The sequence below is a fragment of the Neopelma chrysocephalum genome, unplaced genomic scaffold, assembly GCF_003984885.1.
Source record: "Neopelma chrysocephalum unplaced genomic scaffold, ASM398488v2 Primary Assembly neopelma1_59, whole genome shotgun sequence".
Lineage (NCBI taxonomy): Eukaryota > Metazoa > Chordata > Aves > Passeriformes > Pipridae > Neopelma > Neopelma chrysocephalum.
In genome coordinates this window covers 23,550,998-23,578,894 of record NW_020897714.1, presented here as the reverse complement: position 1 = coordinate 23,578,894, position 27,897 = coordinate 23,550,998, and the positions used below count along the sequence as shown (strand labels likewise).

General features: G+C 41.9%; 1 protein-coding gene across 9 annotated transcripts in view; it reads left to right on the top strand.

The window, feature by feature from the left end:
• The window catches only part of TBXAS1 (thromboxane A synthase 1), a 248,880-nt gene extending 221,212 nt beyond the window's left edge, over window positions 1–27,668 (top strand). For all 9 annotated transcript variants that reach the window (XM_027680497.1, XM_027680495.1, XM_027680496.1 and 6 more), the window contains 4 exons: window positions 19,550–19,638; window positions 22,045–22,182; window positions 24,991–25,153; window positions 25,780–27,668. In XM_027680497.1, coding sequence (XP_027536298.1) covers window positions 19,550–19,638; window positions 22,045–22,182; window positions 24,991–25,153; window positions 25,780–25,854 — 465 coding nt within the window. In that variant the 3' untranslated portion in view covers window positions 25,855–27,668. The remainder of the gene's footprint in view (window positions 1–19,549; window positions 19,639–22,044; window positions 22,183–24,990; window positions 25,154–25,779) is intronic.
• The last annotated feature ends 229 nt before the right edge of the window (window positions 27,669–27,897 follow it).

The following is a 27,897-nucleotide window of genomic DNA, read 5'->3' as shown; positions in this document are numbered from 1 at the left end:
GGGCATTTGAGTGAACATTTTTTCCAACTGTTGACGTCTTGGCGGCCTCAGAAAGCTGGCCCCCTGTGGCTCATAATGGGATGGTGGCTGGATGGGATGAAACAGGGCATTTAAACAAACCACTGTTGTTTTTCAGCTCTTGCAGGCATTCCTGCCTACCTATATATATATATCATATCACATCATGCATCTACATCCTGTATTTGTAGTTGACTGAAAAATATCTTTGATGAGAGTATGCAAAGAAACTCCACTATCTTTAAAGCAAAACTGCTCCAAAAACTTTGTTTTGCTGCCCACAGCACTGAGATGTTTTCTTTTACAGCTACAATATGAGAACCACTGGGAGACACTGTATGCCCTGGGGGTACACATAAACTCCTGACCCTGCTTAAACTGTGTGGCACACAACACCGGGCACACGTCAGCAACATTCGTGTGTTCGGCACCACCGTACCAAACCATGTGTTATGACACATCATTCATATCCAGCTGACCACAGGCCCAGCAATAATGTTGCAATCACTGGTCCTGATCGCTTCCTGCCAAATAGCAAACACAGCCTGTCCTCCCTAAAAATAGAGAACTTTTTTACTGCACAATAATTCCAGTGTCAGCACCAGAATCATACCTCTCCACAGTGTGCTTCAGGCCTTAAAAAAATTTTCTCCTAATTTTTTCTGGCATAAAGCACAGTTTGGGAAATCTATTAGGGCTATTAATTTTGTTTCAGGGAGCGCAGGGGTGCTAGTGTTTTATTAGCACAGTAGCTCTGCTCAATGGCAACATCTGGTTTTCAGTGAGATTTCAGGGTTGGTTGGTTTTTTTTTTTTACTCCATTTTCCAGCTGTGTTGACTCAAGTCAGAAGGCAGTCAGCCACTTGTGAGACTGAGGTCTCCAAACACTTAAAGACCTGAGATATTCTTTGAAACTCCTGGATCTTGGAAAATTAGGGCAGAATCTGACAATACCAATTTTTCCTTCAGAGACTTGCAGCACTCACAGTTCTGGTTCCAGCTAGGACCAGGAAATTAAAAATCACATGGAAACTTTTTCAGTGTTTTCAGGATGACTGTAGATCAGGTCTCCACAGAGGCAGAAAGTGCAGGAGGGGGACTTAGTTTTCCCAGGTCAGTTGTGTTGCTTGTGTATCCTGAAAGATGATTTACCTTGCTCAAGAAAACATGTAAGCCAAAAGAATAAAATCTAGGTTGTCTGGTGCTAAGAATGAGAATGCAGCTTTGGTGTCAAGGCATTAACAATTCATTAGGCTTACCTGTGTCCCAGCAGTGGGGCCAGCCACGAGACAGATACTCTTACAGATAACACTGGCTGCATTTCAGATATGTGTTGTAAATCCCATCCCTTTGGGACTTTCGTTAGCCAGGTGTGGGTATGCACCTGTGGCTCGAGCTCCAACGCAGCAGGGAATGGGTGGCCAGAAGGACGCATAAAACGTGCACCTCCACGCTCCTCACCAGCTCTCCTGCTCTCTGCTCCCCAGCACAGCCTGGGCCCCACCCTTCCCCTAGCCCAAGAGCTGTGGTTCCCTGCTGAATCTCAGGGAAAGGCTCAGGTACCTGAAAAGCCCTGAGTGCTGGCAGGGTGACTCGCCTGTTGTCTCATCCACCTTTTCTTCTGTCCTTGCTTCCTTCCCTCTATCCTGTGGCACTCACTTTTAATGCATCTCTCCTGTTTTCTGCTCCTACATTTTCTCCTTTCCCTGCTCCTGCATTATTCAGCTTTCCTTCTCTGGCAGGTTTTTGTCCTCTCTCTTTCACCTCTCAACTCACCATGCTCCTCGTATAGGAGGAAAACAGCAAGCCATGCAATACAGCCTTGTAAGCCATGACTAATGGCAGAATGAAAGGAAGAGAAGGGAAGGTGGTTTTAATGCTCAGCATCTGAAAATTAGATGTCTGCTTTTTCTGCATTCAGTTTTGGTAGAGGCGCTGTAGGATTCCTTATTCTTGTCCCAATTACCTGACTGAAGCAGGAGGCTGTGCCAGCTTGGGATGTGGACTTTAAGTCCAGACTCTGTAGCACTGTCCAAGGCCAGAGGAGCTTCACTGATGCAGCAGAAATTTGCCCAGTGCCAAGCACAGGTGGCATCCACTAGCCATGATGCCCCATGTTCTCAGTTTTAAGTATTTAATGTTGCCCTAACTTTTGCCCTATTCTCAACCCTCTTTTTTTTTTTTCATGAACAAAAGCGTAGCCGAACTGAGGAAAATCAGTCTGCACAACAGGAACCATTGAGTTGTTTTAGGGTTAAGTTACAACATGGTTTTTTCCATGCATGAGTTTTCTTTTTTTTTTTTTCCTTTCCCAGACTGCTTGAGTCCTAAATTCCCCCTGTAAATCTGCTTTCTGTACCATCAGTTCTCAGAACAATGAACTGCTTGATATACCCGATAAGAGTTAACATGAAAAATGAATAAATCACTTGCTACTCCCTTTTCTTTTCTGCTGAAACTGGGTGTTGGTCTATAAAATGAAGGAAGTTACATTGAGCAGGAAGTTTAAAAATGCTTAGACAGATGTCATTAAAAAAAAAAATCAAAATTGGCTTCCTGCCAAGTGTCTGTAATTAAAATTCTTCTTAGTGAGAAAAAAGCAGATGCAAAGGGAGGTTTCCTGTCTCTTGGAGTAGGAAATACAAATAACTGTTAGTCTCGCCTTTGTGTGTGCATGTGTGCACGCATGTGTTTGTGTGAGTGTGTGTCGCAATGTGGGACTCTGATGCTTACTTCTGGAGTGGCTTGTCATAGAAAACTTTAGTCAATACCGTGTGGATGGGTGCCTTATTATTCTATCCTCTTTTTGGTCTTGTTTTTAGATTAGATCTTTATTGAAAAATAATGTATATAAATTGCCCTTTCCATATTATAGATCACAGAAATGGCTGCTCTTATAGAAAAAAACAGTGAATTTCTGTGTGTGGTGTTGAAGGGAGAACAGGATGTGGGTGGGTGTACATGTGTATATAGCGTACTCATCTATATACATCATATAGCTATAGCTGATAGCTATATTAACTTAGAAACCAATGCAGTTAATGTCATGCAACTTCCTAGCATACATGGAAGTATACAAATATAAAACTGCTTCTATCAATATAACTTCTTTTTTTCAGTACAAGCATCTTTAGTTTGATATAATGCCTTTACATTATATTTTAATTTTGTTTCTTGTCTGATAAACAAATTCTAAAACAGTCTATTAGCCAAATTAGGCAAGTCTACCATCAGGGGATGTGCTCTATGACTCGGTTCTGTAACCACTGTTTAAAAGGGGGCTGATTCCTTTTCACTTCTATGCAACTTACACAACGTACAATCCATTTACTGTGGTTTTTTTCAGATCTTGCACTGAAGTTTGGAGTTTTGTTTCTTTTAAAAAAGAAGTTCTTTTTGAGGAATGGCAGACAAGGCGTGTTCCAATGTTGATCCATGAGGACGTTGGTGGAGCAATACCCCTTGGCAGTAGCAAGGGCCACCTGTTGCACTAGTTTGTGTAGCGTATGTTCCGTTTACATATCTGGATGGGGTGTTGTTTGCTGCTTTTAGAAGCCTCATGTTTACACAGGACAGATGTACCATATGGTTCTTCCACCAGCACTCATAACCAGCTTTAGTTATTGTATATCTGCATTAGTTATTGTATATCTGCATTAATATGTATTAGAGCACAGATACAGTTCCCTGGAAAAAATGTCCTGGTAATATTGTTTATTCTCCTCACTGTATTGGGACAAATGGCTCCAGTGAAAGGAGGCAGTAAAAATTGGCTTGTAGTTTTCCTGATTTATTATGCTATCCAGTGTCTTAAAGTAGACTATGCTCCAATTCTGAAAGTCAGGTATAACCCCAGCACCGTTCATCCATCAGTACATACTGCTCTAGCATATATCAGATAACATATGATGACTATAGGCATACTTCTCCTTTTCCATGAGTGCATGAGAATATAGAGGGATAGCTTAATTCTACCGCTGTTTTCTTCAGGACTCCACAATTGCTCAGCTTTTGTTTGTGGGCTGACTGGTCTCAATGAAATTATTTTTCTGCAACAAGAACCACCACTTATATTGATAAACCCTGGCTGACCTGAGTATCAGAAGCTGGATGGTATGCTGATGCCATGTGTACTGACCTTTGTAAACAACTCTTCTGTGATTTTGACATCTTTGAGTGCTCCTGGAAAAACTTCCCTTGGAACAGATAACAGAACTCGCTTCTATACTTTTGAGTTGCCAGATTATCTGGCAAGAGAGCTGCTAAAGAGAGATTCTGAGAACAGCTGAAAAAGAGCAAGAACATGCCTGCTGCAAGCAATAGAGCAACTGGTACCCACTGAGCAATAGTAGTGGTGATCTGAAAGCACAGGAGAGGAACTATGGGTGTTGTGGTGCTGCGAGAGCAAAGAGTTCTTAACTGTTCAGAGGAATATAGAAGGGCTAGGCAGGTCAACGAGTAATGCAGGCTCTAGAGATGAGATCAGGTTACAAAAGCTATGCCCAAGAATGCTGTTAGAAACTTTAGCAACAGCTAAGCTTGTAGTTCTTTCAGAAAATGAAACAGAAACATTTTAAACTCACAATCCATTTTATAGCACAGCCCAAGACTGTAGGTAATCCATCTCTGCCAATCCTAGGATGACCCCAGTAAACACATGTTGAAAACCAGCATTGCAACAAACCTTCTTGTTTCTGTTGAGATCCAGAGACCCTATGGAAAGGTAGGGAAGGTAAAACATATGGCACTAACCGTGAGAAATTCCTTGTTGTTCCTCCGGTCCTGACTCTATGCTTTTCTGGGGGGCAGTTTGCCTAAATCTGATCTGATTGGGTTTGCAGTTATCTGGTGTTAAGACTACCAAATGCACCTTTCAGAGGTCCCAGGCAATCTGCTGGAGAGGTTTTATTTCTGCTTCCCAAGTGGAAAGGGGAGCCACAGCGGGATTAAGTGGCCTCATCTGTGGCAGCACCCACAGCTCCCAAATTCTCATCTGACGCCCTACCTGGCTAATCAGCAAATGCTTAAACTTTTGCTTTACTTTAAGCTTCTGAGCCATTACATGGAAAAGATAAGGCAGTCTCTGCTGTTGGCAGTGGTGACGTCCTCTCGTGCTTCCCTCTGTAGTGGTGTGGTATTGTCTGCCTTTGGGGAAATGTGCTGTGAGGGGAGGGAAATGAGGAGTTTTATTTGGGGCAAGCAGAGGGAAGACTGATCCTTCTTCTACTAAGTATTAAATAATACACCATTGGTTTTCACTCTTGTGCTGCTCTGCTGCAGACATTTTGCAAGCAGAGAAGGAAAACAATAGTGTTTTTTGTTTTGACAAAGCATTTTCATGAGCATGGCTGCCCGTTGAAGACATTTGGTTAAGTTCCCACCCCGGGATAACAAGCAGATCTGGGCAAATATTTGGGACTGCATTTTTCTGGCAGGTTCGCTTACGTTTCATACACATGAATCCAGGGACAAGTAGCAGATGCCCTGAGGAGGCCTAGCCAGTGCTTTCAGCTGAAATGTGTGTTTTGTGTCCAGCGCATTCTCAAGGAGTTCTTTTGAGGAGTTCTAAGTAAACAATAAATCTCTCCACAATGGAATTTATACTGAGTGAATTATCAGGGTTAAAAAAATATTCTGTTGCTTTCAGCTCTTATCTTTGTTTACCGCATCGCCAAGGACAGTGACCTGCCTTTGTGCCCTAATACTGAACTGTCAGCAAGAGAGACAGGAAATGCTGCCTTCTCTATAGGCTCAGTATATAGGCTTAATGAGAAAAATAACATCTCAGCAGCAGTGGTTCGTTTTGCTCGGTTCAGTTTATTCTGTTTTGTTGTCTTACTTCAGTAAACCTAGATAATCTTAGGGAAAGGCCTTTGTGCCAAGTTTCTGAACTCTAATTTAGTGACCTTCAGATATTTAAACATTATTAAGACCAAGTCGAGCTGACAAAAGAGTCTATATCCCTTTCATTTCCCACCAGGCTGAGCCTGCTGCATCCTGTCTGGAGCCTGGTCGTGCGCAGCACTCTCTGAACACGAGCCATCTTTCAGCTTTAGTGAGGAAGGAGTGCACCCACAGCAAGCAAAGCACTGGCTCTGTCCCTCACTGGAGTAATCTTGGGTTCACAGGAAACCCCACCACTCCTGGGTCACCTGATTAGTTACTCCCCTCAATGAAGTAAGAAATGCATGATGGAGAAAATAGTCAAATAGGCAAGAACCATCCAAGATGGAGCAGAGATGTGCGGGTAGCACTGCATGCAGTGGAATGACATTGCCTTGTCCCAACAGCCCACCCTCTGGATTTTGGGGAGCATGGGACCTGAGAGCAGCGTGAGCCTGGCTTCTACTTCCTGACACTGGCTGCAGAAATCCATCCTGGTGTCTGCTCAGGGACCACTTTTGGTGCAGCTCCTCTTGCAGAGATCCAATAGCAGCAGTAGTTTCCCTGCATGGTTCCCACTTCATAATTTGAGAGGTCAGAGGTGCACGGAAGAGGGAGAATTCCCATGGATCTCAACCTCTGTTTGGAACCCAAGGACAGCATAGATAGATTAACCTTGAAGGCAGGTCCCTTAAACTTCAAATTACAGCTGTTTTTTCCACACTAAGGTAGGCAAACGCTGAGTTCCTTTGTTGGTGTGTGGGTAAGTGTATAACACTTATTACAACTTTTTGCCCCAGCAATTACACATCGTAAAGCAAAGCTTTAATCACAGGTTAGGTTCACTTCTTTATTTATGCAGGAGTGTATAAAATTTCTCTTCTGGTAGTCTGTCCACAATTTTGTTTTCCATTCAAGATTTACCTTTATTTTGTATAATGTCAGTATTAGCTGCCAAGGCTTGACCTTACTCATGACATAAAATCTTCTCTTAAAAAAAGCAGGGGATTTGCTGTTAGTGCCATGTAATGATCAGACTTTAAACAGGAGCATCATTTGCTGCCGTCCTCTGAGCATGCCAGCAGTATCCACACAATCTCATGATGAAGGTTTATCGGTCTTATTAAGAGTGCTGAAGGAGAGGAAGAGACTTTCCCAAATTTGCTTGGAAGGCTGCGTCAGGACTTGACCTTCTGATAACAAGCCCCGTGGTTGTGCCACGCTGCAGCTACTCCCCGCACTCCTCCTGCCCTCGCAATAATGTGCCTGGAATCTGACCCCACATTTCTTGCTGTCATGTTGGTATCAGCTGGAGATAAATGAAGCCTTTTGTTAACTTGTTCCTTGCTTTGTAGGGTGCTTTTCTCTTCTGCTTTAAAGAAGAGCCAATGGTGATGTGGCACTGAGGCAGAGCTACATATAGGCACTGTCAGCATGGTATTTGTAATATACTGGTCAAAGCATCTCTTACGGTAAAAATGAGGAAAGACTCCATTATAAGGAACACAAAAGGGATTTTTTCTATCAAGTTCACTGGAAGCAGGGAGCAAGCTGTCATCTTCCCTGGCTCTTCAGCTCACAGCCTGTGCAGTACCAAGGAGCAAAAGCAGTGACGTGCATATGCAGAACACAAAAAAAAAAGTCTTCCCACATCCTGACCTAGATAAATAGGACTTGGAATGAATTTTCTGACTTCATAGCACTGACACTTTGAATCTTCTGAGATTTAAAGATTATATATATTTTTTAGTCATTTTTATTCCACTTCAAATAGATGGATGTGTTACAGAGAATGTACATGTACACGTGTGTGCACATGAAGAGAGGCCAAAAGTACTAATACCAATCTCTCTTACTGTGCTGTAATGTGAAATAGGAAATTAATGTGTTAGCAAAAGCAGTGGGTATGGACAGAAGTGCAAGATGCTCTGGCTCTTTTGAGCTGGACTACAAATACCCTGGGACATAAGGCAGGGAAAACCACGAGGTTGCTCCAAGTTACACTGGCAGAAGGCAGATCTAAGTATGCAAGAGGTGCAAAAGGGGATCACATCCCCTTGCACTTTTTACCAGCACATTTCTTATAAGAGGTGTAACACAGGCAGAATATGAGAATATGATCCCAAGTAACCTGCTTTCCAAAATCTTTTCCTTCATAATTGAGCCAACCTCCCCCCTGCTTTTTTTTCTTTAGTGTGATCTAAGTAATATATGACTGGGGCTATGATGGAGGCTATCAAGATATTGCAAGGTGTCATTTAAACCAGAGCAGCAAAGTTGAAATAGCAGAAACATACCATTGGCTTTTTAATTATCCTGCTTTTTTGCTAAAAAGTATTGTAGATGTCTTTATACACATAGACGTAAAAGAAATAATAAGCACCCTTCATCAGTCAGATAGTCTCTATTTATACATCAGGGTAGGTGTGAGAAGCAAGAAGTCCTGTTTTTTCTCTGTTTTTTTTCTTCCTGGTTTTAATTTTTTTACTTTTAAATTAAATTTCTTCATTTAGAATCACGCAGATGTTTAGGCTTCGGCCATAAATAAGTGAGTCTACATATAACAACAACGACCAAAATTTATCTTTCTTTTCCCTCTCTCCCCCTTACTTCCTCCCTTCCCCACCTCCTCCTAGAACTCAGCAGAAACAGAATGCTATATATAGATTCAGCACAGTTCCCTCTCCCCCCCCTCCCCAATTACTTTGCCTGCATGTTTCAATTTCGTTCTGTGTCAAACTTTGCCAAGGTACCAAGTTTGGCATTTTCAAGAGGAGGCTGGATAATCCCTGAGGCCCCCCCTTCATAGTAACACCCTGCAGCACCCCACCCCACCCCAAATGTGTGCTATAATACTGTGGGCACTCTAAGGGGCAGCTCACGCTTTTCTGATGTTTATTCACATGAAGTTCCTGGTCTTGCAGACTTTTTTCTTTTTTTAAAAAAGTCTGTGTGATTTTAGACCTGCACTAGCAGCAGATGGCCAAAGGGCAGGCAGGGATGGCCCATGGTGCTCTGTAAATGGAATATTACCGGCATCCTGCCATCACGCTGCAAGTCTCTGGTGTTTGTTTTGTGTTCTCTCAAATCACTCAACATTGAAGTCAGGTATATAACCAGAATCTCATATTTCATTATTAAAACAATAGACAACCAATAAAAAAAATAAAGGAAAAAAGGTTTCTGGTTGAAAAGGTAAGACTGAAAACATGAATCCCAGTTCAGAAGCCAGAAGGCATGTGAAGTTCAAAATACTGTTGTCATAAATCTCATGTGTTTTCCAGCCAATTTCTATGTATGTTGGGGCCTCACTCATAATGTTTGAGTGATCAGGGTTCGTAATATGCTAGCTGCTCTCATGTGTGTGACAGGCCCTTTACAGAAAAAGCCTACAGCTGTGCTTCATCTTGGTACTTAGAAAATCCCTCCCCACAAATTAGCCCATCTAAGATATCTATAGATCTTTGTGCCACAACTCGTGCTAAAAGGGCAAAGGATACCATCCTTTGTCAGTTATTTTATATGGGCAAAGCTGCTAGTGAACCCACTGCAGAACACTGTGGTTTATGCACTTTTCTGGCTTAAAAGTGCTTTTTTGTGTTGAATGATTCTATGGGATGCGTTGATTTGTGGGTGCCACCTTTGTGTCTCAATGGTATCCGGATCAAGTGGCCTCCCTGTCAGGGCTGGCTCATACCCAAGTGAGTGCCACTGTGTTGGCCAGGTTCCCTGCACCCCAGAACTTTTGAGACTTGATGCAGGATAGAGCTTTGAAAAAGAGAAATAAAGAATAAAATACTGAATATTAAAGTATTGTGGCCATAAGTGAAAAGGCAGCACAAAGGTGAGGTGTTGGAAATTGTCAAAATAAGGGTATCCTTGGAAATACAGAGGTAAATGAGTGAGGTAGCCAGGCCCTGAGACAGGAAAGGATCAGGTTTAAGAAGCAAAAGTATTTTTGAGACGCAAGAAAGAAAGAACAGCAAATTGGTCTTCACACCAGGACGTTGTGGGACTGTGAGGTAATAAATAAATAAAGGCCAAAGCAGCTTACTCATAAAGCAGAAGAAATGAGCAATATTTTCCATTTGCCTTCCCTGTAAAGTCTTATATCATTCTAAAACATGCTAGAAATGACCTTGTTCAGACTACAAATGAATTCTCTATTTTCTCACTGCTGACCCTGTGACTTCATCCTACAGCTTTTTGAGTTGTGCTTTTGTTCCCCTTCACTCCCATGTGCTCACAAGTGCCAGTGAGTCAGTACACGTGGAAGGGCTTCCTACCCATGGCAGTACCCTGTGCCCCCCCAAACAGCTGCACTCCCCAGGCTCTGTCCTCAGCTGATGCAAATGGGTGCAGTTCCTCTGACTCTGTGATTCAGGTCTGTGTTAAAGGAGAATTGAATATTATTCTTTATAATCTCTTCTCCAATATGCATCTTTAAACATCAGAAAGACCCCGGTCTTGGTTTCTTTTCTTGTCTTCTCCTCAATTTTTGTGGATCACTTGGACACTGATAATTGCAAAAGAATTTCAGATAAAAATTTAAAGTTTTGTGTATACTTTCTGGGATTAAGGACAGGAAGACTTTCCTTGGGGAGGTCCCGGTGGAGTTTTTCCACTGGCTTTTTTTTGATTGGAAACGTTCCCACAACTTGGGTACAGTTTGAGTGTCATTATAGAGGTCCAGTTGGACCTCAAATAACCTACTGTGACTATCTGTGTAATCAGGACCAGGTCATTGTGAGAAGTAAATCATAAACAGATGGACAGTTGTGCCGTGCTGCTCTACAAAGGGTAGAGGAGAGCAAAGACACAAAACAGCACCAGAACATGACACCATGATGGCTTCACTAAATCTAAGCGTGAACAGGCTTAGGAAAATTTCTGTGTTCCCAGATGGAGAGAGATAGAGTAAAGGAATAAAAGGAAAGAAATCCTTGAATAGGCATCTGTCAGGATTTGTTGCAGACAGCTTTATCTGAATATCTAGAGAGGTTTTTCATAGGTTAGTGTCATGGTAGCAGACACCCCTGCCGACAGCCAGCTCCCCACTGAGCTTGTGGTAGTGGGTTTTCGACTGGCATGTAGTTTTGTTTTTTTAAAAAAGGTCTTCTTCATGCACTGGAGGAAGAAAACACAAAAGCTGTTTCAAGTGCTATCAATTTTTTTCACATACCAGTTGCAAATTGCTTTGTTGTACCCAAGGCAGTCAGCACTTTCCAGAGGGAGCAAAAGAGGAAAAGGCATTGAATAGCTTTGGTTAGAAAATAATTTTTTTCCCTTTCTTTTTCCATTTTTCATCTTTTCAGTTAAACTTGAGAAGTTTCAACAGGAACAAACTTTTCCTTTGTGCTTTGTAGAAAGGACACATGCTAAAATTTGGAGTTATGACTGTATGTGGCTTTTACCTGTAGATTTTACTTGAATTACCTCTAGGAGATGCAGAAGTCTACAGCAAACTTTGACACCAGAAACATTTTATGTTCTGTACTGTTAGTAACATCAGTTTCTCAAGGACAGGCTGAACCCTAAGTTACAATTTTGGCAGCTGAAACCAAAGCAAGCTGGTTTTTGTTTAAGACATATTTAAATGCCATGCAATGGATTTATTTCTTTTTTGGTCACTTTAAGTCTATGCATTCAGAGCAGTATTTGCCTATTTATGAACAGGAGTCACACTGAGGCTGAAAAAAAATCAGGCTACTTAGGAAGGCTTCAGATGGTGGGTGCTCAGCTCTTAAGAGGTTGTAAATTGATGGTCTCAGTCTTCAGCACCTCTGCTGGCCCCTTGTGCAGTGGGAGGGAGTATCTACCAGGAGCACCTCACACATGCATTTGGAAGATGACCAACTAATTAATGTTTGCTAAACGCTTCGTGAGCCTCAGGGGAAAAACAACTACAGAAAGGCAAAGTCTTATTGTTGTCTTACTGCACTTAATGTACATAAAATGTTTTCAAGGCATCAGGCACAACATAAATGTTGTATGGTATTAAAACTGACCTGCCCTTGTCAGAGCAAATAATAATAATTACGCTGAGTGATGAGAGAACCTTGCAGTTTCTTTACTATGAATGTTTGCCTGTTTACTAATTCAGAAAAGGTCTCATCCAGCAATTGCTGAAGCCAATGACTTAAGCAGCCAGTGGCTCAAGAAGGGTGAATTAGAGAAGTAATTTATTTTGTGTAAAATCTCCTGATCTCCTCATAGGTTGGACTGTGCTCTCTAGGACATATTTCCCCAAGTTGTGTGCCTGGGGCTGAGTCACCTCTCAGTCTGTAAGGCTGATATAGAGTTGAAGAATAACCAAAGATGACTTCATAGCCCATAAGATAGCCTCTATTTGCAGAATGAAAATTCATGCTGATGCCCTTTAATATAAACATAACGTGAGGAAATGAACATTTGATTAAACTAAACACACGGGCCTTTTATAAGCAAGGCCCTAATTTAAAGCACTGTCACCTCCATACAGAAAATACCAGCTGGAGCAGGAATGATTAAATTAAATCATCTGGCTCTTATGTGATACCATGAACGTCTGCTGAGTGGGAAAAAAAAAATCCCTCCTCTTTATTCCTGTAGATCTGCAGCAACCATCAAGGGACACTTCCATGGCAGGAAGGATTAAGTCTTGCATGAACTTCAGTGGTTAATGTGCTTTGGACTGGTGACATGCCCTTCGGACAGACCTACCCCAGTTTTATAATTCTCTTTCGCAGCCTTTTGGGCCTCTGGCAGTCCTTTCTCCTGTTTAATTTCCTCCTTGCCTCCCTCCCACTGGGATCCTTCACCATTCAGCATTTCTGCCACCCAAGTAGAGATTTTGTGTCAGACAAGTGTAGAAAGAGAGACTTTGAGCCTTGATGGGCTGCAGAGAGAACCGGGGCCGATTTCCTGGGGGCTGAGTGTTTTTTAAGGAGGCAAGAAAGAGGCAGTGTCTGTGCCTCTGATGAGTTTAGCTTGCTACAACGCATGGCCAGGGATTATATCACATCCACAAATAGCTGGAGCTAGGCAAGCATCACATACAGGTAGGGAGCCACTTCTAGAGAGGAGCTATTCTTCCCCACCCAACTAACTAAAAAAATAAAAACTAGTATAATGAGGGCACTTGTGTATGAAAAGCTGCCTGGCTTGGCAATATCAGCACACTAGGGACCTGACCCTTCCTTCATGACAGCAGAGTACTCCAGGCATCCAGTCTCACAGTTATTTAATTGATTTTCATTTGAGGGCACACAGTTCTCTTGGCATGGGAATCTGGGATTAGGTAAAGTTGATGAATTTACAAAACCAAAATTGAAACAAGTTTTTTTCTTGTTTCTTTTCATTTGTAGCTTGCCTCATAAAAGATTTCCTTAGTGGTTTTCTTCTCTTTTCCTGACTTTCTTTTTTTTTTCTGGATCTTCTACCTGATGGCACTCATTCTGTTCTTGCTGATCACCATGTGTCAGTAGTAATGTAGGTGGAAGAGCATTTCTGACTGTTTTGGTTGCAGCTTTTATGTTTATCTGTTTGGTTTTGGGACACTGTTCAGTTTCAGGAAGTATTTTTATCTCACAGAAGTTTCCTTGTGAGCAGTGATGCTACAAAGACTTCGTTTTAGCACCGTGAAAGCCACTGGAGGTAATGCAGGTCTGTCTTCTGTCAGGAGCTAAAGTCTTTGATTCAAAAAGCAAAGTAGCATTAAAGTAAGTTGACATTGGTGTAACCTTATACCTTCTGGCTCTTTCCCCAGCACTATTTGGTGCATACTTAGAACCGCATTTTCCTCTCCCTTACACTGATACAGCCCCAGGGAGCTCTGTGGATTTGCACCAAAGTGAGGGAGGGAGTTTGGTTGCAAGGTCTGCGTGTAATGTGGTTATCAGTGTGAAACTGGTGCACTGGCCTTTCCCACCAGCTCTGAACGTGGCTTTCAAATCAGCACCTTCTTCTGTCTATGCTGAGTGGACTTGCATGGTAGTAAAACCAGAGAGAGGAGGAATTAGAGGTGACGGTGATTGGTAGGTGACTTGAACAGAGACCTGTAAGACTAAATTTATTTGGCACTCACAGTCTTTAGGAGGAGCTGGGAAGAATTTGTTTGACGTGTCTGAAGCACTTTGTGTTGTCACATCTTGGGAATTGCCTCAATGAGCAAAGTAACTTTCCCAAACCCAGTGAGCATCCACTGAGGGTGAGAGCCTGACAAACTTCCATTTGAATGACAACCCAAGCAGATGAGACAGGTGGTAGGTAACCCACATGGAATAAAGGAATAAATAGAAAGCTTAGGAATACATGTTTTGGATAGCCTTTCCTTGCTTTTGGGAAAAGAGGCATAAGGGGATGGAGCTGAAGACTTGGTTTAATGTTCATTCCTGAGAGCATCTGAGAAGGCACAGTGCCGCTGGTAGAGGCTTCAGTGCTACCAAGGTGTGCTCTAAGAATTTCTGAAATGGTAGGCATCTCAGAAAGCCTCTTGCTGCCACATCTTAATCTGGAAATCAGGCTTGTTGTCCTGTTTTCCATTCCTGAACCTTGTCCTTGATTCTATAGTCAAGAATTTAATATTTTACTCAAAGATTCTGTAGGCCTCTGTCACTGGAAGTGGCTAACAGGCACTTGGTGATTTTAGGCAGGCTCTTTTCTGTCTTAAGGTAACAACTTCTGCCATGAGCTGCCTCTCAGAATGAGTGGGACTCAGGAGCTCCAGGGTCATGTTTCCCCAGCAGCATGGGCTGGTTCTGCCTGGTGCCATGCCTCAATGGGACATCTCACTTGGCAGGTGCAGGCTGGACCACAGATAACAGAAAGAAAGGATTTCCAGTAAGAATTTGCAGTAAGTATTGCATGAGGACTGTCTTAAGCATTTTTTAGGTGTTTGGTTCAAGTTCTGAGGATAAAGCTAAGAAATTTTACTTCATCAACTTTGTCCCTATCTTGCTGCCTGAGATTGTAGGGAGGTTTTAGTTTGGTGCTTTACAGGTATTCCAGCATGGTGTCATAGAAGTGGTAAAACATGAGACAAGCTTTCTTTAAGCAAGTAAAAGATAGGTTTCTGTTAAACCATCCCAACCCTTTTTTTATTAATCTACATTTTGAGTGCTGTCCTGGCTCTAACCTTTCCTTTCTTGATATGGTTGTTGGAAGGTTGTCATGGGGCAACCCTAGTTTGACATTGTACTTCCCGTTCTTGCATTTCTTCCCCTCTCAGAACGTGAGTGAGGCACACAAACTCTAGATCTATTAGGGGAATAGCAGCTCCTAGACGTGACCAAAGAGAGGTCAAAACTCCAGCTAGATTCCTTGATCTATCAGCAACTTTTGATCCATTTGATCAAGAAACATTATTGACCTGTTTGTGAATGGCTGTTGTCTGAATATCTCTTTTGGCAATTTGAAAGCGGGGTGGGTGAGAGAAATCGGGGGTGATGCTGGCTTGTTTTTGACTCCTATCCTATTGCTATCCAAAGTCTACATTTTGAGGGAGAGCCCATGTGGACCATGTGACTATGCCTACACAGATAACTCATGGTCTGCCTCTGCACATCATCTCTCTGACATGGACTTTGTCACAGCCACACCTGCCCATGAGGCATCAGATTTGAATTGCAATTTCTCAGAAACCTCAGCTGGTTCAGTATCAGGCCATGACTCAGCAGCACTTGTTATGAGGAATGTGGTCTTGCAGACTTTGCTGCTTCCAAATTGATTTCAGGTGCATGTCACACTGTCAGCTACACAAAATTTTCTCTGGTTTTTTTTTTCATTTCTGGATACTGAGCATTACTAGACCATGACTAATAGGATAAGTGGAAATCTCTTATTCACTGATGTGTACTTTGGATTACCATTCCCAAAACAGAGGCAGTAAAGGAGGATGATCTGTGCTTCACTCATCAGCTACTTGGGGAAAAGTTAGTATCTCATCTTCAACTGTCACTGAAGATTGGTTCATTCTGGACGTTGTATGGAAGCAACTGAGGTGCAGGCATATGTTCCCTTCTGCTGACTTGGCTGTGGTGATGCTAACCACAGCCAGCAAAGAAGAGCGAGCAACTGGGAACAGTAACATCTCAAACTGCAGCAGAGTGATTGGCCAGACCGCTCCTGTCAGCACTTGTATTTCCTTGCTGTTCATTGAGGAATTAAAAGTTAACTGAGGGTGGTGGTAAAAAATAGGTTTGCCTGCCTAGAAAATGCTAAAACCAATACTGAAAAGCAGAGGTGGATCTGAAGGTAGTTATCTCTCTTGGAATTTATATGGGGATTAAAACACGTGTCATCATCGTAGCACATAGGCAATTTTATAATCACTGCTGGTATTTCACCTCAGGGTACTCTGTGGGATGAAGAATTAATTTTCCATCTTTTTCTAAGGAATGGAGGCTTGTGATTTTCTGTCAGTCATAAAGGAGAGTTTGCAGCCAAACTGGATGTTTTCTGGCCCTCAGAAGTGATTAAACAGTCTGGGATTGGTGAGGGTGTACCATCACACCTCTGGAAATCAAACTGGGGAAACACGCGTGCAGAGAAACACCGCAAGATGTTACATGGCCATTCACTTCCACATCAAAAGGAAAAGACACTACAAGGCTGTGCAAAGCATAAGAAAAACTGATGTGCAAAGCAGTGACTGCAAAATTAAAATATAGGATGGTTTACTATATGCAACGTCTTTCCCTCACCCCATCTCTACTTGTTAAAGACAAGAATCTTTCTTAGTGAAAAAAATACCTAATCTTCAGTACAAGGCAATTTATAGTTTTTGTTGTTGCAGGGTTTTTTTTTTTGCAGGGGGTTAAAGTGACATGTTTGCACAACACCAACCCTCACCCCAGCAAACCTGCCAGCAGTTGATAGATATAAATAGGGACATTTAGGGAGAAAACATATTTACGTTCCTTTGAAATGTGCTTGGCTAAAGGCATATTTTTAAGAGAGGGAGTGGAAAAACAAATGGAAAATATTTTCTTTGAAAGGGAAAAAAAAGCAAAAACTGTCCTTCCTAAATAGAGATGCTTGGCTGGTGTGTACTTTGCGCAGCTGTAGGTCAGACCTTGCAAACAACTACTAAATGAGGTCCAGCTACTTTGATGCTAAAAGCATGGAAGTGCCAATAATTAAGTTGCATCAGATGTAGGAAATGACCGATGTGTCTGTTGTGCTCACGATAGCAGAGTTCACTCTGCTGCCATTTGACTGACCCCCCTTTATGTAAGCAAAAGGAATTTTCTTTTAAGGAAAATCAGCTGTTTTTACACCTTTGTTTTGTTTTCTGAACTGCTAATCCCCTGAAGGTATAGAAGCTATTTGAAAGAGCAAGTCAAAGCTCCAGTAATTTAGTGTTATATTATTTGCTGATGTATGGTTTGATTTAGTGGCTACTTATTATATCAGGTTACCATATAATTATCTTAATTATTGACTCCAGAAGTAAGTAGAGGGATTATGAGAGAGACAGAAAGGCCCAGTGGAAAGAGCATGGTTCAGAGAATCGAACACATCTTGGTGTGCTCTTGGCTCCACCACTCATTTTCTCTGAGCCTGAACTCTTCCCTCAGCCAACCTGACCATGAAATCAGGATGGATTGCAGAGACAGGACTCAGATACTTAGCCAGGATTCAAAAAGATGCAGGAGAGCAGTATAAAAAGAGCAGAGGAAGGTTCTGAAAGGCAGTTGTAAAACTAGCAGAAAAAATAAAAGAATACCCACCACAGCACGCGTTTGCATCAAAGAGTGGACCATCTTTGTGGGCATGGAGAAGGGTGGTTTTGCCATGAAGGCTTGAAATTTGAACCTGCATTTCCAGCCTCTGCTACTGATTCTCCTGCTCCTTCCAGCCCCCCAAAGTTACACAGCCCTCAGACCTCTTTCTGCAAAACAGGGATGATAAAAAATCATCCTCCTGTCTTTGGTTTTAGCCATCTACATTATTGGAGCACAGTTCCTCACACAGCCTTCAGCCATGGTTCTCATGCCATTGTGGCCATTTTTGGCTTTTAGTCTCCTAGTCCTTTGTCTGATAATCATTGACCTAAGCCAAAGCTTTGAGTTAGCAGGCACCACTGCAATATAAAAAAGGCTGTCAGGGCAGTCCATACTTCCTGTATTGATGATATTCGACATATACTGACAAAATATTTCATCTATTGACAAGCTGAGTTGCATCTTTTTCTCTAAGAGAAGAGCAAACATGCTGGTTCTGCTCAGCCTGTGCAAATTACTTTCTCTGGTTTTGCTTTTCTTTCCTGAGCCAAAAAATGGGGATAATAGAATGTATCTATTTCCTTCCTAGAAAAGATCAGCTAATGTGAAATGGTGCATGGTGGCTTAGTGCTGAATAAGTGGGATACCCTAATCCAGCAAGGTATCCTTGTTCTATTGTACGCCTTTTCTGCATACCATCTGGAGTTGTTCTCTGCTTAGTATTTTCAGTATGTACCATATGTTTTTGCATGAAAATTCAATAAAATATGCATTATACATGAAAAGTGCTGTAGTAAATAAAGGAAGGATGGAATCCAGTCCCCTTTGTGAACGGCAGGGGCCCCAAATCTTCATAAAAGGTTTAGTCTAGTCTGACGTCTGTGCTTTTCTCCAATTTACTCTGTGTCAGTCTTTAGGAGATGCTCTAATTTAAAACAAAACTCCACTTTCCTGATGAGGTTATTCGATGTTCTTTGGCTGCCCTCTGCTGAGAGCACTGAATAAGACAGGGAAACTGTCCTCTTTCCAAGGAAGGTTACATTGGAAGAAATTCCCTGTTTATCCATGTGCTGAGTTCTTTCACTACTGCTGGTGGGCACCCGCGGTTTTGTGTCTCTCATTGTCTCTTCGCTTCCAGTCAGAGGGAAAAGTCTTCTGAGCTACAGCCCTATTCAGGTTTTAGTGCCTACCACTCATTGTCAAGGGCTGGGCGGCTTTGTACACTTATGAAAATGTAGGTTCAGGCATTGACCACCATGCAGAATTAAGCATTGAACAAGGGGTGGCCGCAGGAGGAAACAGGCTTCTCTAACCAGGCACTATTGCAGTCCTGCCAGGTGGGATTTGAGCTGTACCTCAGCACCCCCCTTCTTGGCAGAGCAATTTACCACTGCCTGCTGTTCCTCATCGGGCTACTCATTTCTTCCAGTGCCATTTCCACCCCTCCACAGGCATTGCAGCACTAGCTCTTTGCTTTATTTCTATAACTGGGAAGGGGCAAAGGGTTTGTTCCAACATCAGCAAGAGTAACTGCAGGACTTGCTGTTTCTTGTGAACAAAGTGTGAGCTGTGCTCTTGTCTTTGGGAAGAAACAAGGGTCCTGTGCAGATTTTGGTGCATGTATAAAGCAATAGCTCTGTTGTAGCTATTAATGCTCTGTGTAATGCCCTGTTTTTAATACTTCCTAGCAAGTTGATTTATTATTATATCTTCATCTGGGCTGTGCACCAAAGCATTTTGATGATGAAAGGAATGTTATACACACATTTAATTACTGCCCACATTTTTGTATAATTTTATCATTTACTGTTTTAGATGAGACATCGAGTTCTTCTACAGGAAAGATGCCCAGTAAAAAACAGATTATTTAAAAGCTAATCTGAGATGAGTTTGGCTCTTAAATATGAGAAAATATAATTGTTCCTTTCTTTCTGCCCTTTCAGATGGTCCCTGATTACCAAAATGTACAAGAACTCCCTTATCTGGACATGGTGATTGCAGAGACATTGCGCATGTACCCACCTGCATTCAGGTATCTGGGGTTTTTTTCCTTCTGATTCCACAGGATAGCTCCCTAGCTCTATGAAATGGAAATCTGTTGTTGGAAGACCTATGGTCTCCTAGTCTCTGTGCCAACATCAATACTGCTTTGTGCATTTGAAAGATATAATGTGGCCTATTGAAGGAAAGCTGGCTAATTCTGGTATTTCTAAACTGCTTTTTTTACAGCAGATTGGCCAAGGTTGCTTCCTCACCATTCTCCACATCCCCCAAGGTTAGAGGATGGAGCCATTTTGAAGCAGGCCTGGCCTTAGAAAGCCAGATGCTGCTGCTTCTGTGTGCATCAGGCTTCAGAGATACAGACCAAAGACCTGCCCTAGCTTGTTGGTCATTAAGGCCCTGATCTGTGGAGGGTTGCACATCCAGAAAGCTGTATTTTACATGTGTATTTAACTTCAGCACATTTTCACTTAGTACTGCATTATACTAACATAGCTAAACTAATGGCAATATCCATTAACTTTTGAAAGTTTTGTCCTGATTCACACAAGACTAATTCTACTATGTTGATGAACTGAAAACAAGGGAAAAAGAAGTCAGAAGATTGTTTGATGAAGTTCTGACTTATCACAAACGTAAATACAAATGTTAGGGAATGGAACTTTTCAAAGTGATCAGCCCGTTGCACTGCTTCTCGTGAAGCTGGAGGAAAAATTCAGATGACTGGAAAGGAGCCAAAGCTGAGCTTGCTGTGAGAGCCTTTGAAAAATTTAACCTGTGATTGCAAGCACCTTAAAATAGAAAAACTTTAAATCATATTCTCTTCTATATGTTCACAAAGATTGGAAGTCAAGATTTTTTTTCTGCAGGACATCTGCAGGATTGTTCAGAGAGTAAACATCAAAGATATTTGCTCCTGGATGAGGTGATGGGGCTTTACTGTGTTATACATGGTACATAAGCAGAAACTGTTTTGCTGGTTAAAGCAACAGGGGTCTTTGAGTTTTGTCTGTATCACTGGGAAACAATTAATGTTTGTCGGATGGGAAACAGAATGAGAATGGAACAAAGTTATTCTGAAATTTTGGTTGGCATTTTCAGTGTTGTTTATTGACCTGGCTTTTACTCTGATGGATGTGGAATGGATAGGACAGCCCAGTGCCTCTGAAAGATGTTAATTGCCTATGACAATGGTAATGCTGAGTTAGGGGAAAAATCAGTAGCAGCTAAGTTTGTTATAAAATGAGTTGGTTTTCTTTTTTTAATGAACTTACTATCCAGAGAACTTTCTTCCGCAGAACTTGTGTTTCCACTATCACCAAATTCGTGTAAGAATGAAAAGAATAGCTTCTCAATGCATTTTTTAGCATGCCAGTGTTTTGTTGCAGGTTTGGAGCCTTTGTTATTTATTTGTCTGAGAAAGAGAGATGGGTGACAGCAAGGAAAGGATGTGTTTCTGTAATGATACCAGACTGACAGCCCTGAAACTGAAATCTTTGTTCAACTTTTTAAGCGGAGCGTGGGAAGCAGGAAAGGGAGCTCCTGCACATTGTCTTGCCCCTGCGCTCGCAGCTGGTGCCAGGGAATAGCTCCCAGACTGAGACAGCAGGGCACGCACCTGGCTCTGGGCTGATTTGGGATCTGTAGTGACCACCGAAGCACCAAATGTTCTAGATCAGAACCTACCACCGCACATGCACGCCCACACACAATTTTTTGTAAGGTTTACAGACCCAAGCTTGGCTTTGGCAGGTGGCTTTTTTCAGTCTTCTTGTCACAATGAGGTTTCTAAGGACAGTCCTACTCAGTCACCTGTCACCAGGGGGTGGGAGGAAACTGCAGAAGTTTTTTGCTAACATCATGGCTGTCTTTGATGCATGTATGTGAAATGAGGTTTTCCAAAGCTTATGAATTAGCTGTATTTTTGTAGTGGCAGCTGCAGCAGAACACCTAGCCCTAATATTAAAACCATCTCTTGCTGAGTTTCAGGTACCAACGTAGGGGAGCTTCTCAAATAAACAAACTCAAAATTATATTTGGTATCTTTTTTTTTCTGAAAACATACCAGCATATTCTTTGTACTTGTTTAATTAGAGATGATAGATACATCTCATCGGCAATTTTCATAAAAAATTAGTCTAAATCCAACATTCACAGTAAAGTTGCAGTTTAACAGTTATTGCTTTGGAAAATGGCGCATAGTCACAAATTCTTTCCTTTGAAAAGGGCAAAAATTAGCTGTCTGGGCTGGAGCTACGGGCTTCTAGATGGAGAGGACACCTGAGAAGACACTAGCATCAGCAACAGTTGTTGTATTTATCTACTGAGAAAGTGTTACTCTGGAAATTGTAGGGTCAGCTGAAGAGATTTACTTTTGTAGATCTCTCCTGCTGTGTTTTTAACCTTTATTAATCATATGGGATATGTGACATTGCAGATTCACTAGGGAAGCAGCTAAAGACTGTGTAGTGCTGGGGCAGCATATTCCAGCTGGGGCTGTCATTGAAACTGCAGTTGGACACCTCCACCACAACCCTGAGTTCTGGCCAGAGCCTGAGAAGTTCATTCCTGAGAGGTATGTGGAATAATGCTTTTCATTCTTAGATTGAAGTCCTTATTTGGGCCTGTTTAGATCAATGTTAAATGCTGGTTGATGCATTAGGGCGTGCACAGAACTCCAGCCTGTCCAGTGGAGACACCAGATCCTGCTGCTCTTTCACAGTCACAGTCACCCAGTATTCATCCAAAGCAGTATTTCTACCAAGAGTGGAATTTAGTTTAATTTAGACCATAAAATTATGTTATTTCTACCAAATTAGACAAGTGATGATAGTGGCGCATCCCACAGAGGGTGTGAGATTTGGTCAAGGTTGAAATGTGAGATGGATTTTCACACCCATTTCCAAATCAGATACTGTGAATAATGTCTCTTCTGGATGCAGAAATTCTGAAGTGAAATAGTATTTTCACTGACATGGATGTACCTGGGAAACTCATCCAGGTCTTGGCTGGTTTAAAGCACCCTTTTCACCTGAAATCTTGTAATGGTGTGGGTCCTCTGTGAGTGGGGAGCCTACCCCATCTGCCACAGGGAATTTGCTCTCCATCTGTAAGTTAGGATCCTTGGTTCTTTCTTGGCAAGACATACATACTTTCACATGGAGCATTTATTCCCTTCAGCTGGTGGGGGGACACTGTCAAGTTGTGGTTTTGTACCATGCCCTATCTTACAGATGCTGAGTTGAGCTTACAGGGAGAGTTTCAGCTGATGTGGTGCTGTGTGGAAGCACAGTTCAGTTTTGTGGGCAGATATATTTTTAAGCTGTTTTGTGGGCAGATGCATTTTAAGCTACCACTACACTGAAAAGTTTACTAAGTAAAAAAAGTGACTGCTCCACAAACAACTGGGTGTGAGGCAGGCAGCCCAGAACCATCTTTGCCAGTAAGACAACACATGTATGGTGTAGGTGGGTTTGCCTAATGCTCCTTCTGGAACAAATCTAGGCATATGCTCCGTCAGGCTCTTTTGGCCACAAAGAAGAGCATTTTCAGGGTTAGAGAAGCCCAGAAATTTTGCTGGAGAGGAATCTTAGCAGTAACTGGAAGTCTAGGGTGGGTTTTTTTAGTAATGCTTATCTACAAATGTTTTCTTAATTGTTTGTTCACCACTTCAATGATAGTATGAAAGCACATTATGGAGTAAAATGGACAGTGGGGGCTACAGTCCCTTTGACTCACACAGTGCTGTTTGTAATGAATCTGAGATTAATTCCGTTTTGAAACTTCCTGAGGAATGATGTATAATTACTAACATTCTCCTTGGCTTGTATCATTTGGTAATGTTAGTAAGAACTATAAAATAAGAGCTTAACAAAAAATAAAATGATTTGTCTACAGCCTTTTTACCCCTAATATTTATTTCTGAAATTGGTCTTTGGAATAATACAGGGAAGACTTTAAATTTACCAGAATGATATATGGGGGTGAGCAAGGCAAGAATTGAATTAACCTATTTGGATGGGATATGCAACAGTATATAAGTTAATGGTCCTTCAGTCTCAAATTACAGGCTTCTGTAGTACTTTTTGGAGTAGTAACTCGATCTTATTTAGGATATCTAAGCATGGAGATGGGATTAGTGGAAATACATAATATTATTTTTTTCCAAAGCTCAAAATAGCCTGTATTACATCTCATCTCTTTCTATCCTGCATGAGTTCTCTGGGCCTTAGCTGTCTGAAGTTCTTGCAAACTATATCCAAAGAGATGAGAGATTTTCGGGGATGACCCCATACATGAGGGACAGAACCTGTATCCATGCACAGAACTGGAAAAGTAGTTTGGTAGTACAAGAAAAGCTCCAAATATCTTAGGATGTGGGAGGATTATGTAGATTTCCAGGGTAATGCCATCACAGTAAAGGTTTGCTTCTTTCGAGGCACCACTCTGAGTAGTGACTCAATACAGCCCAGGATTAGCCTGACCATGTTGATTATGCATTGGCCCTAATAACTGGTACTGACTCAGACACTGTATTCTTGTCTGTACATATTTTATCCAATAGGCATTCATCTTTGCAGATGTTGGCAAACAGATTTTACTTTTTTTTTTCCCTTTGAACTGCTGTTCAAATAGGAATTTTGTTTCCCTCGTGGAAAAAAAAAAAGGCTCATTTCTAATGGGCTGATCAAGTATTTTAAAGCTAGCTAATTGATGCAGATCTGCATACAGATTGACACATTAATCAGTCTTTCCAGCTGGACTGAGGTACTGAGATGGCTCAAAGAACAGAACCGTGTGCAATTTTAATGTTTCCCAATTGTGAACTGGTCTCTTTAGGCCAAGAGCAGAGAGGAGGGCTGTACTGAATTGTAATAACCATCTTCCATGGCCTGTCCAATGCCATGAGATTTCATCTCCCCTTACAAGCTTCAAAGAGCAATTCCTGTTGACCTTCAGCAAGGAATGCTGTTGCTAATTCAATTTAGTTCAGGTTGCAGCCTGTTAGTTTCCTCTTAGCTGTAATTTCTCCCTCACATGTGCAAAGGTGTGAGGGACATGTCCCTAATCACCCTAGCATGTCTGCACCTGAAGTTATCATTCTTCTGAGCATGGTCCTCAAATGAAGGCAAGTCATGAAAGATAGGCTGGAAGTAGTACTCACGTCTGCATGTCCTCTCCTGAAATCACCAGCTGACAAAGGCTGATGGCTGTAAGTCAATTATCTGTTTACTTAAGATGTCAGGACATAATCTGTCAATAGTTCTCCTGACCAGTCCATTAAGACCAATTGAAATAACCATCTTTTAAGATTTAAATGAAAATCGTGGAATCAGGAGCAAAAAGCATTCCTTGAACTGGTTTCCATCTCTTCACTCTTTAGGTTTACGGAGGAGGCCAAGAAGAAACGACATCCCTTTGCATATCTGCCCTTTGGGGCAGGACCTCGTGGCTGCATTGGCATGAAAATGGGTTTGTTGGAGACAAAAATGACTCTGCTGAGGATTTTGCAGAAGTTTCAATTCAAGACCTGCCCAGAGACTGAGGTTTGTACATGCAGGGAGGCTAAAGATCACACTTGTCAACTTGAAAGAGTTGACAGTATATCTTAGACAGAGGGCAACTGATTTGCCTTTGTGACTTCATTTGAGAAAACTGCTAGGGACACTTTCATAATAAAGAGGGACAAGAGGCCTGGACTGCATGTTTTAATCAAAATGTGATTCAAGATATATGATTTTTCCAACAAAAGAAATGGTTACACAGCCCTACCTTAGTGGAGAGTGGTATAACAACACCACAGCCAAAATATCTTGATTTATAGAGGGTGAGAATGGTGTACATACTTCATAGGATCTCAGCACTTTAGTATATGCCTATTGCTATATACATTGCACCTGGCACTTACTCAGCAGCTCTGGAGTTTACAAAGTTAATTTCTTCCTGTTCAGATCTACGGTATACCTGGGCAACCAATGCCTCAGCCTCTGGCTGTAAATTCTATTTAATAGTATACTAGCGCAGCTGACTGTAGAACAAGTACTTTACAGCTTCTGCAGTAATCCTGGTATGAACTGGTCCCCCAGCAAAAATGTCTGTCTGTATATGGGGGTGTTATACACACAGAAACAAACACATACAACTGTACATAAGATGCTCTTTTTTCTTTCAGATTCCTTTGCAGCTCAAATCGAAAGCCACACTTGGACCAAAAAATGGAGTCTACATTATGCTGGAATCTCGCTAAAAAGCCTACTAGCCTACTAGGATGAGACCCTTTGTTAGTGACTCACTAACAAAATATAATTATTTTTCAAAACCCCAAAGACAGCTAGGAGCCTAAGTCCCACTGATGGTCAGTAGGTGCATCCTCACTGCCCTCCTGTGGGAGAGCCTCCAGTCACCTTTTAAAATGGGCTCCACAGTCTTTTTTGGCAGTTTTCAAATTACTGTGAATAGCATCTGTAAAGTAGCATCCCACTTTCACTTGCTTTTCACTTCCTTTCACTCATCTTTGAGAATGCTTTCCTCCTGCTCAATTTCAACAAATGGAGCAGGTGTTAAGCGTACAAGCAATTTAAAATAGATTTTAATTACAATTCATTATATGGCACATCCTTCTCATGCACTTCAAAGTTTCTACTCTAGAGAAAGCCCAAAAGGCACCACAATTACAACAGAAAACCTGGGATGCAGTGCATTGGATTTTATCAACTCTGCTAACAATCAAAGCTGAGGCTCCTGCACAATACTTAATCTCTTCCTATGTCTGTAAAATGGAAGGAGTTGCACCTCCTTCATGCTTTGAAGTGATTTTATATATACTTAAATTAACAATTTGCACTTGGCATGTTGCATTGATAGAGGAATGAGGAGTTTCCCTGCTTACCAGTTAAGTCCCAGTAGCTAAGACCAAGGAAATGCGGTGACTGCCATTTTGCTGGCTACTGAACTGCTGTTGGAAAACTGGAGAAAAAGAAAATACAAATTTAAGGCAAGCAGGAAGACTGAAGGAAATTGAAGGTTAATCAGAAGGTGTTGTTACAACGTCTGCTTCATGGTGAGGCTTTTCTTTTCCAAGCACTGCAGTTGCCACCATCCTTGTCTACCTCCTTGACTCAAGGAAATTAAGAGCATGCATGCACTAGAGCCAATGTCAAAGGAGTGGGATCCAGGATCATCAGTCCCAGCAGCTCTCGACTCCTTATGTGACCCTGGAGCAGCTCATGTCCCAAGTGCCTCACTCGCCTCAGGAAGGAACTTGTTTGATTTCCAGCTGCAGCAGCACCATGGATCCATTCAAGTTGTATGACTGTGCACATGCATCTTCACAGCCAAAACAGCTGTACACTTCCAATCTTCAGATTTTCTCCATGCTCTTTCCTACTTCTCTAGAAAGCCCTTCAACCACCACACAGCTAATGGAGCAACACACAGCAGGGATCAACTGACAAGGAAAAACCCCACACCTTTCCTTCAGTGGGTGCCACAGACTGGTTGTCTGTATAATTGTGCTGGTTTTGTCTCAGATAATTTTCTTCATAGCAGCATGGGGCTCTATGTTGGATTTATCTTTCGTTATTAGCAGTGCTTGAACAGAGTCAAGGCCTTTTCTTCTTCTCCATCAGCAAGGAGGCTTGGGGGTGGACAAGCAATTGGGATGGGACACAGCTGGGACAGCTGACCCCCACTGACCACAGGGACATTCCATACTGTATGGCATCATGCTCACCATATAAATCTGGAGGAAGAAGAGGGAAGGGGAGGACATTCGGAGGGATGGTCTTTGTCTTCCAAATCACTGTCATACATGCCAGAGCCCTGCTGTCCTGGGGATGGTGGAACACCTGCCTGACCATGGGAAGTAGTAAATGAATTCCTTGTTTTGTGTGTGGCTTTTGCTTTACCTATTAAACTGTTTTTATCTCAACCCATGAGTTTTCTTACTATTACTCTTCTAATTCTCTTCCTCAGCCCACTGGGGGGAAGTGAACCAGTGGCTCTGTGGGGCTTAGTTGCTGGCTGAGGTTAAACCAAAACAAAACCATGAGAAGAAGTTGGTGCAGTCTCAAGGTCCTTTTTTTTTTTTTAATTCCGTCTTTTATTTTTTCTTTAAAATTTTTGTATATAACAAAAACTCTTATGTCACTATAAAAATAAGGAAGCAGCTTTGGTTCTTTGCAAGTCTTGACCTTCTGCCTGCTTGACATACTCTGCTTGAGGTTTCCTTAGGTACAGCATCTCTCTTGGTGGTATGCACAGAGAAGTGTCACAGCAGCAGGAGGAAGAG